Source organism: Balaenoptera acutorostrata, chromosome 13, assembly GCF_949987535.1.
Source record: "Balaenoptera acutorostrata chromosome 13, mBalAcu1.1, whole genome shotgun sequence".
Taxonomy (NCBI): Eukaryota; Metazoa; Chordata; class Mammalia; order Artiodactyla; family Balaenopteridae; genus Balaenoptera; species Balaenoptera acutorostrata.
Window position 1 is genome coordinate 40,449,123 of NC_080076.1, and position 12,995 is coordinate 40,462,117.

The window sequence follows — 12,995 nt, forward strand, 5'->3', positions numbered from 1 at the left end:
CGCCATCCCTGCCTTTGCTTCGCCCGCCTGGCGCTCTAATAGAGCGCAGCTCAGGGGATAACGCCCCCCTACATACCCACACGAAAATGAAAATCAATGTTTTTTTAAAAAAAACAAAAAGTTGCACCTGCTGCTATTACAAAAAGAACCCCCAAAAGGCAAAGAGGAAGCCAGCAGCCCCGTTCCTAACTGGCACCCGCTCCCCGCGGCCGCCGGGCCCGGAATCTCAGCACCTCCCGAAGAGCCATGCGCCTGGCGCTATTTATAGCCGGGGGCCGTCTCGGACTGTACCACCGCTGCTCGCCGGGGCCGCCGACGGGGGAGGCGCGGCGGGGCCGGCGCCGCCCCACGCCACCCTGCTCCCGGCCGCCGCCCGCCGCCGCGCTGAACCCCCCCGCCTAAATCTTGCCCTCCCGGCCCCGCGCCCCCCTCTTCCGCGCGCGCACACTCGCCTCCCCCACCCCTGGTCTGACTGGGAACTTGAACCGGTCCAGCCTGTTTAAACGCAAAGGACAGAGATCCTGTCTGTTCAATGTAAAAAAAAAAAAAAAAAAAAATCTGATCAGACCGAAAGAGAGAGAGAGGGAGAGGGAGAGAGAGAGAAGAGAGGGAGGGAGAGAGAGGGGGGAGAGGAGAGAGAGCGCGAGCGCGAGCGAGCGAGAGAAGAGAGGAGAAAGAGAGAGAGCAGAGAGCGAGAGGAGAGCGAGGTGTAGAGAAACCGAGGGGGAGAGAACCCGAGTGTGTGTATGCGTGTGCGTGTGTGAGCGCGAGCGAGCTTGCGAGGGAGAGGAGAGAGAGAGTGCGAGCAAGAAAGAATAAAAGGAAAGAAGATTTTCTCTATGTATATAAAGATGGCCACGTTAGCAAACGGACAGGCTGACAACGCGAGCCTCAGTACCAACGGGCTCGGCAGCAGCCCGGGCAGCGCCGGGCATATGAACGGATTAAGCCACAGCCCGGGGAACCCGTCGACCATTCCCATGAAGGACCACGATGCCATCAAGCTGTTCATTGGGCAGATCCCCCGCAACCTGGATGAGAAGGACCTCAAGCCCCTCTTCGAGGAGTTCGGCAAGATCTACGAGCTTACGGTTCTGAAGGACAGGTTCACAGGCATGCACAAAGGTGAGTGCACCTTTCGTTCCCAACTTTGCCGGTGAGAAGGAGCGGGCGGGCGGGCCGATCGGCCGGCGACGAGCGAGCGAGCGGGAGACGGCGCGAGAGGGAGCCTCGGGCGGACGCCGAGGAGGGAGGCGCTCCGGCAGCAGAGACCGGGACTGGGGTGCGTGGGGAGCTGTTCGCCGGGGCAAGGCTGGGTTTTGGGCAAAAAGCTGATAGACGCGGTTTCGTGGGGAGAGAAGCGGGAGCAGAAGAAGAAGAGAGAGAGAGAGAGAGAGAGGATCGAGGGGAAACGGGGCTTGGATTTTTGGGTACAGCGACTTGAAAGATTGGGATGGGGACGTCTGCACCGGCCGAGCCCGGGACGCTGAGCAGACTGGCGGGCTCTCAGCCGGCCGGGGACCAAGGGTGCTGTCCATCGCCGTGGTGCTGAAATACTAAGCGGAGATGGTTTTCTCCTTCTCCGCTCGGGGCCAGAGTAGCAGGAGCGCAGCCGTCTAAAAAGAAGAGAGGTGACAAATTCAAAGATATATTTTTATTTCGCTATCAATTTAACAGTAAACTCTCCCTGTCGAGCTGTGTGCCTGAATAATCCGGTTGTGGTGCGAGTGGTGGAGGAGGGGGTGGGGGGTGTTAGTTGTTTAAAGGAAAGGGGGACAAAACCTAAGGTAAGAATTAGCAAAGAACCAGCCATCCCCTGGGTGGAGTGGGGGGGGGGGGCGGTCAGGGAAGCCTGGATGATCCCCTCCTCCAGAAAGCAGGGCTTCGAGAAAAAAAATCTGTGTGTGAAAGATATGCATTTTGGAGGGTGTATCCTAAATTATCCCAAACTCACCATGCAGAGAGGTTTATAGTACATCGTTTCTTTCCCTTGAAGCAATCATTACTAGTGAGTGCTTGGAGGAGGGGGAAACAGAATGATCAAAGAATTAAAACCCAGCAACTTTTTAGGAAAGTGGTCATGGGAATTGTCTGCAACCTGCCTGTTTTCTCCTTGTTTTATTATCTTTAAGGCAGAGCCCCAAACGTGTTCAGTTGTAGAACGTGTTGTGGGTGGCTGGTGGGTGACGAAATTAGCCCAGTGCTTGCTCCCTAACAGTAATGTATAGGATGTGCAGCGGGAATTAATCGGGGCTGGAGCTGTGTAGGCAAGTTAAATGCTTTCTGAGAGAGATTGATCGTCAGTCAGAGAAGGAACACTGGGCTAAGGAAGTTGTAAGGGATGTGTATGGACGTTCCGTTTTTAATAAACAGTAGTGTGGAGAGCTGCTGAAGATGCTGTGTTAGAGCTGGTGGTTTTAAAGATGAAAACACACACACGCACATGCACACCTACCCACACACAGAGGGCAGCCTCATCCTTGGCCACAAATGGGCTATGAACAGAGCTGATCCTCCGGCACATTAGGTGCAGAGCGCGGAGCTGTCTGGTTCTCTAAGCAGCAGTGGTTTTCACTATCACAGCCTCCCTCCTTCTTCAGCCCTCCCTTCATCCGAATACTAAGCAGAGCTCCGAACTCTTCATAGTTGGAGTCCCAGAGAGCAGTTTTTATTGGCTTTAGCATCTTCCAGCTTGCCTGCTGAGGAGTAAATCTTAAAGTTAATGGCATGTTGAGTAGCACAAAAACATAGCAGAATGGAAATATACTGGGTTTGCTGGGGTGGGGTGAGGGTGGGAGCTGTAATGGAGAGAGAAACCAACCTTTATTCAATATGGAGAAAATGTCTGTTCAGAAGAGAAACTGGAAAGGTGGAATGGGGAGGCAGTCTTCGAAATAATATCTGTTTCCCCCTTTTTCACCCTCCTTCTCAAGTCAACCATATCTCTAGTTTTTCCCTTTCCAATCAAGCTCCCTAGAAGCTAATCAAGGTTTGTATTAAACCTTTGTCATTTTAATATGTCCCCAGATTTTAAAATAGCAATAATGAAAATTAAAAAGGAGAGGTAGGGAAATACTTTGCCCATCTTAATGATAGGTTCTTGTGGGGATTTGAGATTTTAAAGTTTAAAAAAATCAGAATCCACTAGAGGCAAAAAGACAGTTGTGAAGAACTGAGCTTCCTGTGAGATCTGGGTTGGAGGACCTTATTTGCTTCTTTATTCCAAATGAAGATAATCTTAAACAATATTCCTTGGTTTCTTCTCACGACCCCTTGCTAGTATCATCACTCTGTTTCTGATGTTTTGGGGGCTCCCTTTTACTATAGCAAAGATGTAGAATTATCATCATTTGCATCAGCAAGGTAGAGAAGGTTAAGATATAGTTGCATCATATGTATCATATCATATATATACATACACATATCTGGCCAGGATTCCTATGACAAGCAAAACTTCATTTTCTAAATAATTCCTCCTCTAAACTGGCTCAGTCAGGGGCAGACAGGCCCGTTGGCTTTGGAATGCTGGGTGCTTCATTGTCGAAGCTCACCCTTCACAGCCTGAGCATATATTTTTTCCTATGAAACTTCCTGCCTCTCCATCCCTCAGATTTTTATAGGCAAGGTTGGCCCACAATGTCCCTAACAGTGCTTGGAAGCTCTGAGAGAGCTGAATAAATGAGACAGTTTCCGAGGCCTGGTTTATTCAGTCCTAGAAGAGTTTGAACTCCTCCTTCAGTGATACAGACTGATTTATTAGCTAATCCTGATAAAATAAGCTTCCGGCCACCTTAAAAAATTACTTGCTTGCCATTGGTGATTAATTACTGTTAAGTCAAAAGCATGATGAGGCTTGAAGAATGAGGGTTGCATTTGGCTTCTAGATTTCCCCCAAGTCTAAATTATAACATGAGGCTAGCGATAGAAACGTGCCTTTGTTAAGCCTGGTTTCAGGGTATATTTGTGGCTTTTTCTTTCCCCTTCTTGAATTTCTAACTTCTATTGAATCATACTGGGATAAAATTGAAAGACATGACAGGATACTGGCCTTCATTGTGGATGGAATATGTATGCTATTGGTTAAAAGAAGAAGAAGAAAAAAAATAAGTAAAAATTAAATTAAGTACATGAGATTTCAGGTGGGTATCCATTTGTTGGCCACCTGCCATTTCTGGTAACTAAAGAAGGAAAGAGTTCTAAGGGTTAATGGAATACCTGCCATGCGTAGAGTGAACCTTAAAAGGCAATTACTCCAGTCAAATTGGGAGTCTGGAGGAGGGAGTAGGTGTGTGTTGTGGAGCAAACCCAGCCGTATCCGAGGAAGGCTGTTGGGCTGGGGAGGCATCAAATAGCAGTTGTGGACTGGGGTGATTACCGTAAAGGTAAATTCACCCCCTGGAGACCAGAAGGCAAATAGGCAGAGGGAGATCTGGGTGCTAGGCAGAGAGAGAAAGAAAGGAAAAAGCCCAGAACAGTTTGAAGAAACAACACCTAAGGAAGAAAACCCAGTTTAATGCAAACTCTCCCAGCTAACTCAGAGTCTCCTTTTCTCCCCCATTAGAAGCACTTCGAGAAAGATTGTTTTTCCAGGCTCCAAAGAAAAAGACACTGTGCTATTGATTAAAGAAGAGAGAGGCAAACTCCCAGGGTGTCAGCAGAAGTGAACTGAGGACGAATTTTGCCCCTTCTTATAGAATTTTTCTCCCTTGGAGAAGGAAACAGGTCATCCACTAGTCTAATTCTTCCCTTCTCTCACTTTTTATTTATTTCTATTTTATTCCTTGTATTTCCTGGAAAACAAAGGCAGTGACTGAAAATACGTACACACACACACAGAGTCACGACTGCTAACACACACACATATACACAGTGGATCACACATGAACAAGCCACAATCCATTCATAACTTTGGTCTTATCTAGCAGGATAGGAGGCAGCAAAGACTGAGTTACTGGGAAACATAAAGACTAGTGCTCTCTGGATAGCCATATTATAATGCATTATCTTTGAAGTCATTTAAGTCCAATTTAAGTGGTATTTAGTATAATATTTATGAATTAATGTGATCTAAGCATAGGGCTGTCCCCAAAGGTTTAAACAGCCTTTACTACTGATATGTGCTTGTTCCCGAGCCTGCGATGCATTTTAATCTAAACAGCTAAGTCCTCATCACAGTCCCTCTTGTTAACCAGTCAGAACAGATCTGTGGCCTGGATAACCTCTCTGCATTGAGATTTTCCCCTGCTGCATGGAGGAAAATCTACTCTAGTGGCAGCCCGGGGGCTCCCAACCCAGGAGCCACAGCTTCAGGGACTTCGGCCCCTCATACTTTCATACTACATCCAGAGGGAGGGTGGGGACAGAGTAATGGAACCTTCTGTGCATTGAGCTCTGAAGAGTATATCATTCTGAAATATACTCATCATCAGATGCACAACCTCTCATTTCAATGGTATCTGAGTAGTAAATTCCTCAAGCCCCTTGATTTGGGGTACAGCTGGGAGAAGGGGAAAGGGCAAGGGTTATGATTATGTTTGGGTGATTTGTGACCATCTTCATAAAATTATGTCTGGTATTTTTGTGTAAGAGGTAACAATTCTCAAAATATCGAGTTTCTGCCACTTGACTTTAGCTGAAAGAGCTCATTGGGTTTTTTCGTTCTTTTGTCTTTTTTTCCTGAGATAGGTGAATTAAAGCTAGTGAGGTTCTATCTGATTTCTGTTTTCAAATGAGTCTAAGACACAGGGAAGCTGAAGTATCAGCATGGGCATCAGCTCAAGTAAGATGAACTTTTAAAAACTACTTGGAAAAATAAAAATTCAATTCTGTCCAGGGAAAAACACTAGCAGAATGGCTGGACACACACCTATAGCTTTTAAAAGAAAGATTTGCCTTGTGAGACAGAGATGTGGAAAATGAGATAGCTATAATAAGAAGAAAAACATTTAAAAATAAGTTTCACTAAAGAAAATTAGCAATAATAATTGTTGCAAAGTTAAAATAAACCTAAACAACTGCCCCCATTAAAAAAAAAAAAAAAAAAAAAAAAAAACCTCCAAATTCCAGATGTTGATAAGTATTCTATTTAGGAGCAAAGAAAAAAACTATTGGGAAATGATTAGTTTATTTAAGACGCTGGTGGTTATTTGCTGGTTGTGCATGGTTTCATTTATCTTTTAAACAGACTTCCCGAGAATCGACACACACATACACACACACACCACACACAGAGGTAAATTAATATGCACATGTGCACATATATGCATCCATGTGCAAGCATGACTAAGCGCATCCCACACATATGGGAACCAGGGCTGGCCTAGATTTTACTGCAATTCAACAGGGAGATGTTAACACTCTTTCTCCCCCACCCTGCCCCACTCAGCTTTAATGGGGAATTCTAGATTGGGTTGAAAGAACCCCCTTGGCATACTTTCACTCTCTCCACCTGCTCCAGTTGGCTGATGTTTGTGACTTCTCAAACAAAAAAACAAAAGAAAACAAAAAGAAAAGCTTTTCTTGAATGAAGTCATAGCTTAAAAACAACCCAAAGGAAAACAATTACAAAAATGTATGCCATAGATATGCAAACGTCCCCTCAGTTCATGCATATGTAAAGCTGATTGCTGGAGGACTTTCCTGATACCCAGTGATCTCACCACTCTCCGGTGACTCAAGCAAAGGCCATCGCTGTCATTATTATTATTATCATCATCATCCTCATTATTATAATTTATAGACCAGGATGGGAGAGGAGCTTCTGAGTGATGCCTGAGGAGATATCCAAAACACCCACTCTTTGGTTGAGAAAAGAGCTGGTCTCACTTGCCTCTGATGGATTTAGGAAAAACACTGCACAACTCACACCTTCCAAGTTACCAGAGGGTGGTCAGTTTCCAAACGGACCCAGGAATGGATCTCAGTATAGAAGATTTGGAATGAGTACTCTGTAGAGGAGAGGAAGATGCAGTAGAGAATGAGGCCCAACATCGTAGGCAGAAAAAAGGAAAACCGAAAGTTGGAAGGCCAAAATGCCAGCCGGAAGCTGGGATCACTGGTTGACAGTGGCTGAAACTGCAGCAGCTTCTGAACTTGGAAGGGAAATCCCATGTGACATGCTGAGAGAAGAGCTCGAGGGTGTGAAAATCTGTGTGTGTCTCTGGGTACTGGAGGGTAGGGGGAGGGAAGATGCTGCAGCCTGCGTGGGTGTTGGTGTGAGTGCATGCATGCGTGTGTGTGTGTGTGTGTGTGTGTGTGTGTGCGGGGAAGACATGACAAATTCAAGTATCGTGGAGATGATGTTAGGGGTAGTTTCATCTTGCAAGGCTATACGTGTGATCAGGGAGATGGTTGATGGAGAAAAGAGGAGAATGACGCTGTCCTTGTGATTATGTACACGCTCCACCTCGGAACTCGCGGCTTGGATTTGTCAATGATCTAAGTTCCAGTGCGGAGGCGTGCTCTTGTTCATCTTCCTGAGAGCCCCACTCAGAAGTCCAGGTTGGGGAGAGGGTTCATCTCCCCCCCACGCATCACTCTTCAAAGGCTTGCCCACTTCTGCTCACCTATTGACTCATTTTAGAAATGACCTTCCATCCAAGATCTGAGTGGCCAGCCCCAGAGCCCAGCTCTCTGCAGAGATCATTCCCTCCACTCACTGCGTTCCCTACCCCACCTGCTGCCACTTGGCGTCCCTGTCCAACTTTTCTTTTGTAGTGCTTTCACACACACACACACATACACACACATACACACACAGGGGAGTTGACCAAGTCAGTCCAGCTAGGCCCTGGCAAGCAAAGGGCTGCATTAGCCTGAATGCACATAGGGGTGGCAGGGACCTGGTGGCCCGCCTTTTGGGCTCTCTACAAGGAAATCACATCCTCTTCCTTTACTTTCACCTTTTCTGCAGCCCCTCAAATACACATGAATCACAGAAAGCATCTAATTCTGCCCAAATAGCCTAGGGAGGGGGAACAGAGCCCCCAGCTTAGTAGGAGCCCTTTTATCATGCTCTTCCACCTCCCTCTTTTCTTTTTTCTCCTTACTATTTAAGATGCCCTCGAAAACCCACCATAGGTCTGAAGAGAAAGATACATGTTCCACTTGGCAACGTGAGGGTATGGTTAAAGATGCCAGGGCAAGAGGGCAATGACGGGGTAGAAACGGTGGCAGAGGAATTCCCAGAGTTGATGTGCTTGCCCTAAGGGCTTCCTCCATCTCCACTCATCCAGTTTCCAGTGGCCCCTGGATGGGTATAAAGCCGAAGCCACAGCTCTGCCCACAGAAACCAACAAAGCAGCCAGGTGGGCAGCCCCAGGGTAATTGCCCTCCTTTCTGTGTCCCTCCGGGAGCAGAAGGGGATGTGTCCAGGACCAAGGAGTCATAGGGCTGCTCCCCTTCCACTTGCTCCACCTTTGGTTTCCCTTATCCTCCCTTGTATCTCTCCTCCAGCATAAGCTGACTGACACTCAAACGAAGCAATTCCCAGCAGCTCAGCTCAGGAACAAATCCTACGTGGCCATCTGCAAGATGTAAATAAATGGGTGCCCTCGTGGAGACAGACATAGTTCTGGTTCCGTGAGGATGGAACAGCCAAAAATATTGATCAAAGCTCAGGAAAAAAAAAAAATTGATAATGAGCTGGCCTCCAACAAGAGTTTAATTGACGGAGACTTCTGAAGACCGGCTCTAGACAGCGCATAAACTGACCACGATGTTACTTTATTGCAATACACTATGCTTTAATTAATTAATCACCTTTGTTAAGAGCTGCTCCAGATCAAAGGTTTCTGGATACTTCGCAGATCTTACTAACAAAGCCCCCATGCATTAGGCTATCCTACTGCTCACGGTGAGGCAAGCAACCTTCCTTCCCATTTTCTTTCCTCTTAGCTGTGGCTTCTTCCTCTTTGTTAATGATGAATGGATCTTACCGCACAGCCGCTCTGTCCTAGGATGGGGATGGTGAGGGGTGTTGCCCGCTGAGGGCATGGGGCTTCCTCTCAGCAGCTGTTTCTAAAATTACACGACTAAGACTTGGTTCACCTTCAAATCTATCTGGCTGAAATGGGGAGTGTCAATAGAATAAAAACAGAGCTCATGGAAATGCAAGAGATGTGTGTATGTGTGTATGTGTGTGTGTGTGGGTGTTTGTGTCTGTAGGCACGTGCACAAGCAAGTATGTGCACATCCACATAAATATTATGGGATCGATACATTTCACATCCACTGCCCACACCTCTTAACTTCTCCCTCCTGTCTCTTGAGCACCTGTGCTACTGTCGTATTTCACTCTGAGAAATGCTCGGAGCTGAAGCGTGCATAGATGATGCTATATTGAACCAAGCCATTGTTTGGATTCGGTTACGGAGTCCGGGTGCGTGTTGAAGGATGGTCCTCGCCTGGCATAGGTGGTGCCTAAAGAATCTACTTCTCAAGATATGACAGGAACCTAACTCTCCAGAGTCCCCAAAACCTACAAACTGACAGGTGACTTACTTGAAAGCAACCCTTGGAGTCATTCTAGGCAGATTTGAATGCCATACGTGGCTGTTTGTTCATTATTCTAATTTAATGATGCAGTCACACCTAATTAATCCATGTCTGGTTTATTCATACACTAAGTCTGAGGATCCAAAAGATCTCTCTAGCTAGCTGGCTTCCCTTTACAGGGGCGAGTGAGGGGGGTCCCCCAACAAGCGAGCACGTCCGGGTCCAAACAGGAACGGATCACCATAGACAGATTTGATGAAGGCACTGTCCCTGACACCACTGTCCAGCCACGTAGGAATGACAGCAATTACAGAGATGACAGCAATCAGAGACTAGCGATGAGATCTGTGTGTCTGTGTGCACACACGTGAGCACACAATGCGTGCATTCTACCAGGGCAACCTTCAAATAGGCAACGGGCCACACCCCCAGTGTGTACAAAACAACAAGGCCTTATGGAGTGTCAAGCATTCCTATGATTGGGAGTTTCAGTGCAGAAGGTTGTGAGGCTGAGCTGAGTCAAACTCCCCTCTCTGGCCTGGAGAAAGCCGAATGCATTGCTGCCACTGCACACATAAAGAGACTGAGGTTGGGAGCAGCAAAGTCCAGTCTTCAGCGTGGCCCTCAGCGGACCTCCCCATAGCTGCTTCTGGCCATACTGCTCCCAGTGAGTGCCGCCTCTTGCCTGGCAGGTACATTGAGAGAACAAGGCATCAACCTAATAATATCCTTATAAAGCCAAGCCTCCTGTGCTAGTCCTAGGAGACAAGAGGCATCCAAAGATCAAACACTACATCACAGTGTATTTGTAAGCACTCTCTGATATGGCTACCTCCCTATAATGCTCTAATTGACTATTTGATCAGCTCTAAAAGGCCCGGTGTTCAAGACAGACTCACACACATTCACACACTCACACACATACACTCACCACACAAGCACACGCATGCAGTCTCTCTCTTGCACATGGCACTGTACCCACACCAGTTCATCCAACAAAGGTAGATTTGCACAGGAGATGCTTGAAGGTGAGTGAAATCACACACCTAAGATCATACATGCCCTTCCAGTAATGGGCTTATCAATAGCTCTTAAAGAAATGTGACAGCCAGCCCAGAGTCATTCAGTTGTATGGACAAAGGTCAGCATATAGATATCCATTATTAATAATATCAATATCTTGGTTGACCAATATAACCAGAAACTGTATCATGTCGCTGCTGATGGGCAAGGCTAGGAGGACTCCTCTGCAATAGCAGGAAATTATGCCCATGTAAAATTAATCATATTGACTGGTTCTAAGAATATATGGAGAGGTGAAGATGTTGAGAGCTCTTGCCGTGGTGGGAAAGGGGGACCTTGTTCCCAGAGGCTCCCTGGTCTTGAACCCTTGGAAAGTACCCAGGAAGGAAGTGTCTACCAGGGCAACCTTCAAATAGGCAAGAGGCCACAGCCCCCAGTGTGTACAAAACAACAAGACCTTATGGAGTGTCAAGCATTCCTATGATTGGGAGTTTCAGTGCAGAAGGTTGTGAGGCTGAGCTGAGTCAAACTCCCCTCTCTGGCCTGAAGAAAGCCGAATGCATTGCTGCCACTGCACACATAAAGAGACTGAGGCTGGGAGTAGCAAAGTCCAGTCTGCAGCGTGGCCTTTAACGGACCTCCCCATAGCTGCTTTTGGCCATACTGCTCCCAGTGAGTGCTGCCTCTTGCCTGGCAGGTACACCGAAAAGAATGCTTTCCGTCTTCTGGCCTCTGCTTTCCAGCGGGGTGAGGTAGAGGAGAGGTGTTCTCTGAACAGGAAAAGAAAGAAATAGGATCCCCTAACCATTATCCACCCAACATATCCACATCTTTCTGTCAAATCAATACTTGGCTTGACTTGGTCTCACCGGATGGGGCACAGAGAGCATCCTTGCACCCGCCGTGTGAAGAGGTCTACCTCTGAGGGGTGGTGTGAGCCTGAAGCAGCATCCCCAGTTACATGGCTGGATACTGGCCTCGGGAGGATGTCAGTGTGCACCCTTTGCAGCTTAAAGGTCCCAGGAAGAAAGGCACCCAATCCCATCAATCATGTGACTGGGTTCTTGAGACCAGCGGAGCCAGGGTCTTGTCTTGCCAGCCTTGTTGGTCAGGTTGGTATGGTCTGGACTGTAGAAGGCCACTGCTCACTCAGGCTCACCTCCAGGCACAGTGAGCAGGAAGGAAAGGGAAGGCCATGTGTCCTTGGCCTTGGAATTGTTGTCTGGCATGTCCCTGGCCTCTCATGGCCTTGCCCACTGGAGCCCAGCTCAGGCTGTTCCTGGTCCTCTTTGGCCACGCTGGGCAGCAGCTGATCAGGTGTTCTGAGGGAGAAGTGGACAGCAGAGACTCCAGTGGCCGAGGGCTTGGCAGAGAGAGAAGGAACAGAGCCGACAATTTGGATCATTTCTCTTCTCTGTTCCCAGAGCCTGTGCAGGCAGCTGGAAGGGAGACTGCCTTAGAGGCCAGGTCCCCTGGTGGGTGATGATGGACGATAGGAAAGGAACTGCTAAGGTGCAGGGGAGATGCCTTTGATGTAAAGGAAGGAGAGGAAATGGTCCCTGTGGCTGGGGTGGGAGCACTTGGGCCTCAGCAGACAGGCCACCTGCCTCCCCCTCCTGGCCTCAGGCACACTCAGAGTCCCGCCAGACACTTACACCCAGCCCTTGGGACCAAGGGCCTTGGCCAGTCTCTGTTCCCTCCCCCTTGCTAATGGCCCAGCCTTGTTAGCTGAGGCTACCTTGGACAGTTCCCAGATCTCTGGACTTGCCCACCACCCGGCCCCAGACTAGGCGTGGCCACAGAGGAGTTTGGGGAGGGCGTACCCTCCTCGCCCACAGAGCCACACCGCCTCCTCGGCCCCAAAGGCCTGGGTCTAAGGAACTCTAGGAGAACAGCCCAAAGCCCAGAGGCTAGGACCCTCCTGTAGACCCTTTCCCTACCTTAGGGAGGGGCCCCCAAACTGTGCATTTGGAGGGGCTCCCCTCTCCTCCAGCGGTCGCCTGCCCTCTGACCACGAGAGGGAGAACTTCCTACTCTCAAGCAGGGCCCCTGAAGCCGAGGCGCCACTCCTGCCGCAGTCCTGGCTCGGGGTCCAAGCCTCTCCCGCACACCACTCCTTACCCCTACAGGACAAGGGGGTCACTCCTCTTACGCGTGGGAGCCCCATGCAGGAGTAGGCTGCGTGAGACCCTGAGCCCAAGTCTGGGGCACCAGCAAAACAGCACCAACATGAAACGAGAGAAGACTCAGAAAATCCAGAAAGTATGGTAGTTCAGTATGCATGTGCATTTGGTTTCATTTCAAAAAATGAATAATTCGTGTACGGTTTAGTACGGATTTTATTCTTCATTCCCTATGTTGCGGCACCAGAATCTTTTCCATACTTAGGGGTCTGACATGGGTCCAACTCCAAACTGTTACATCCCTCAGCTTTTGCAAAGGACTCTCCAAATGCCCCAGAAGACACAAACGCACAC

The 12,995-nt window shown here is 48.3% G+C and overlaps 1 protein-coding gene across 50 annotated transcripts in view; it reads left to right on the forward strand.

Annotated features, from left to right (window-relative positions):
* The first annotated feature begins 597 nt into the window (after positions 1 to 597).
* The window catches only part of CELF4 (CUGBP Elav-like family member 4), a 299,708-nt gene continuing 287,310 nt past the window's right edge, over positions 598 to 12,995 (forward strand). For 12 of the 50 annotated variants that reach the window (XM_057526885.1, XM_057526888.1, XM_057526891.1 and 9 more), the window contains exon 1: positions 603 to 1,125. In XM_057526885.1, the coding sequence (XP_057382868.1) occupies positions 840 to 1,125 (286 nt within the window). In that variant the 5' untranslated portion in view covers positions 603 to 839. Of the gene's footprint in view, positions 1,126 to 12,995 lie in introns of all 50 variants that reach the window. The other 38 variants (XM_057526873.1, XM_057526872.1, XM_057526876.1 and 35 more) reach the window with 7 other exon arrangements.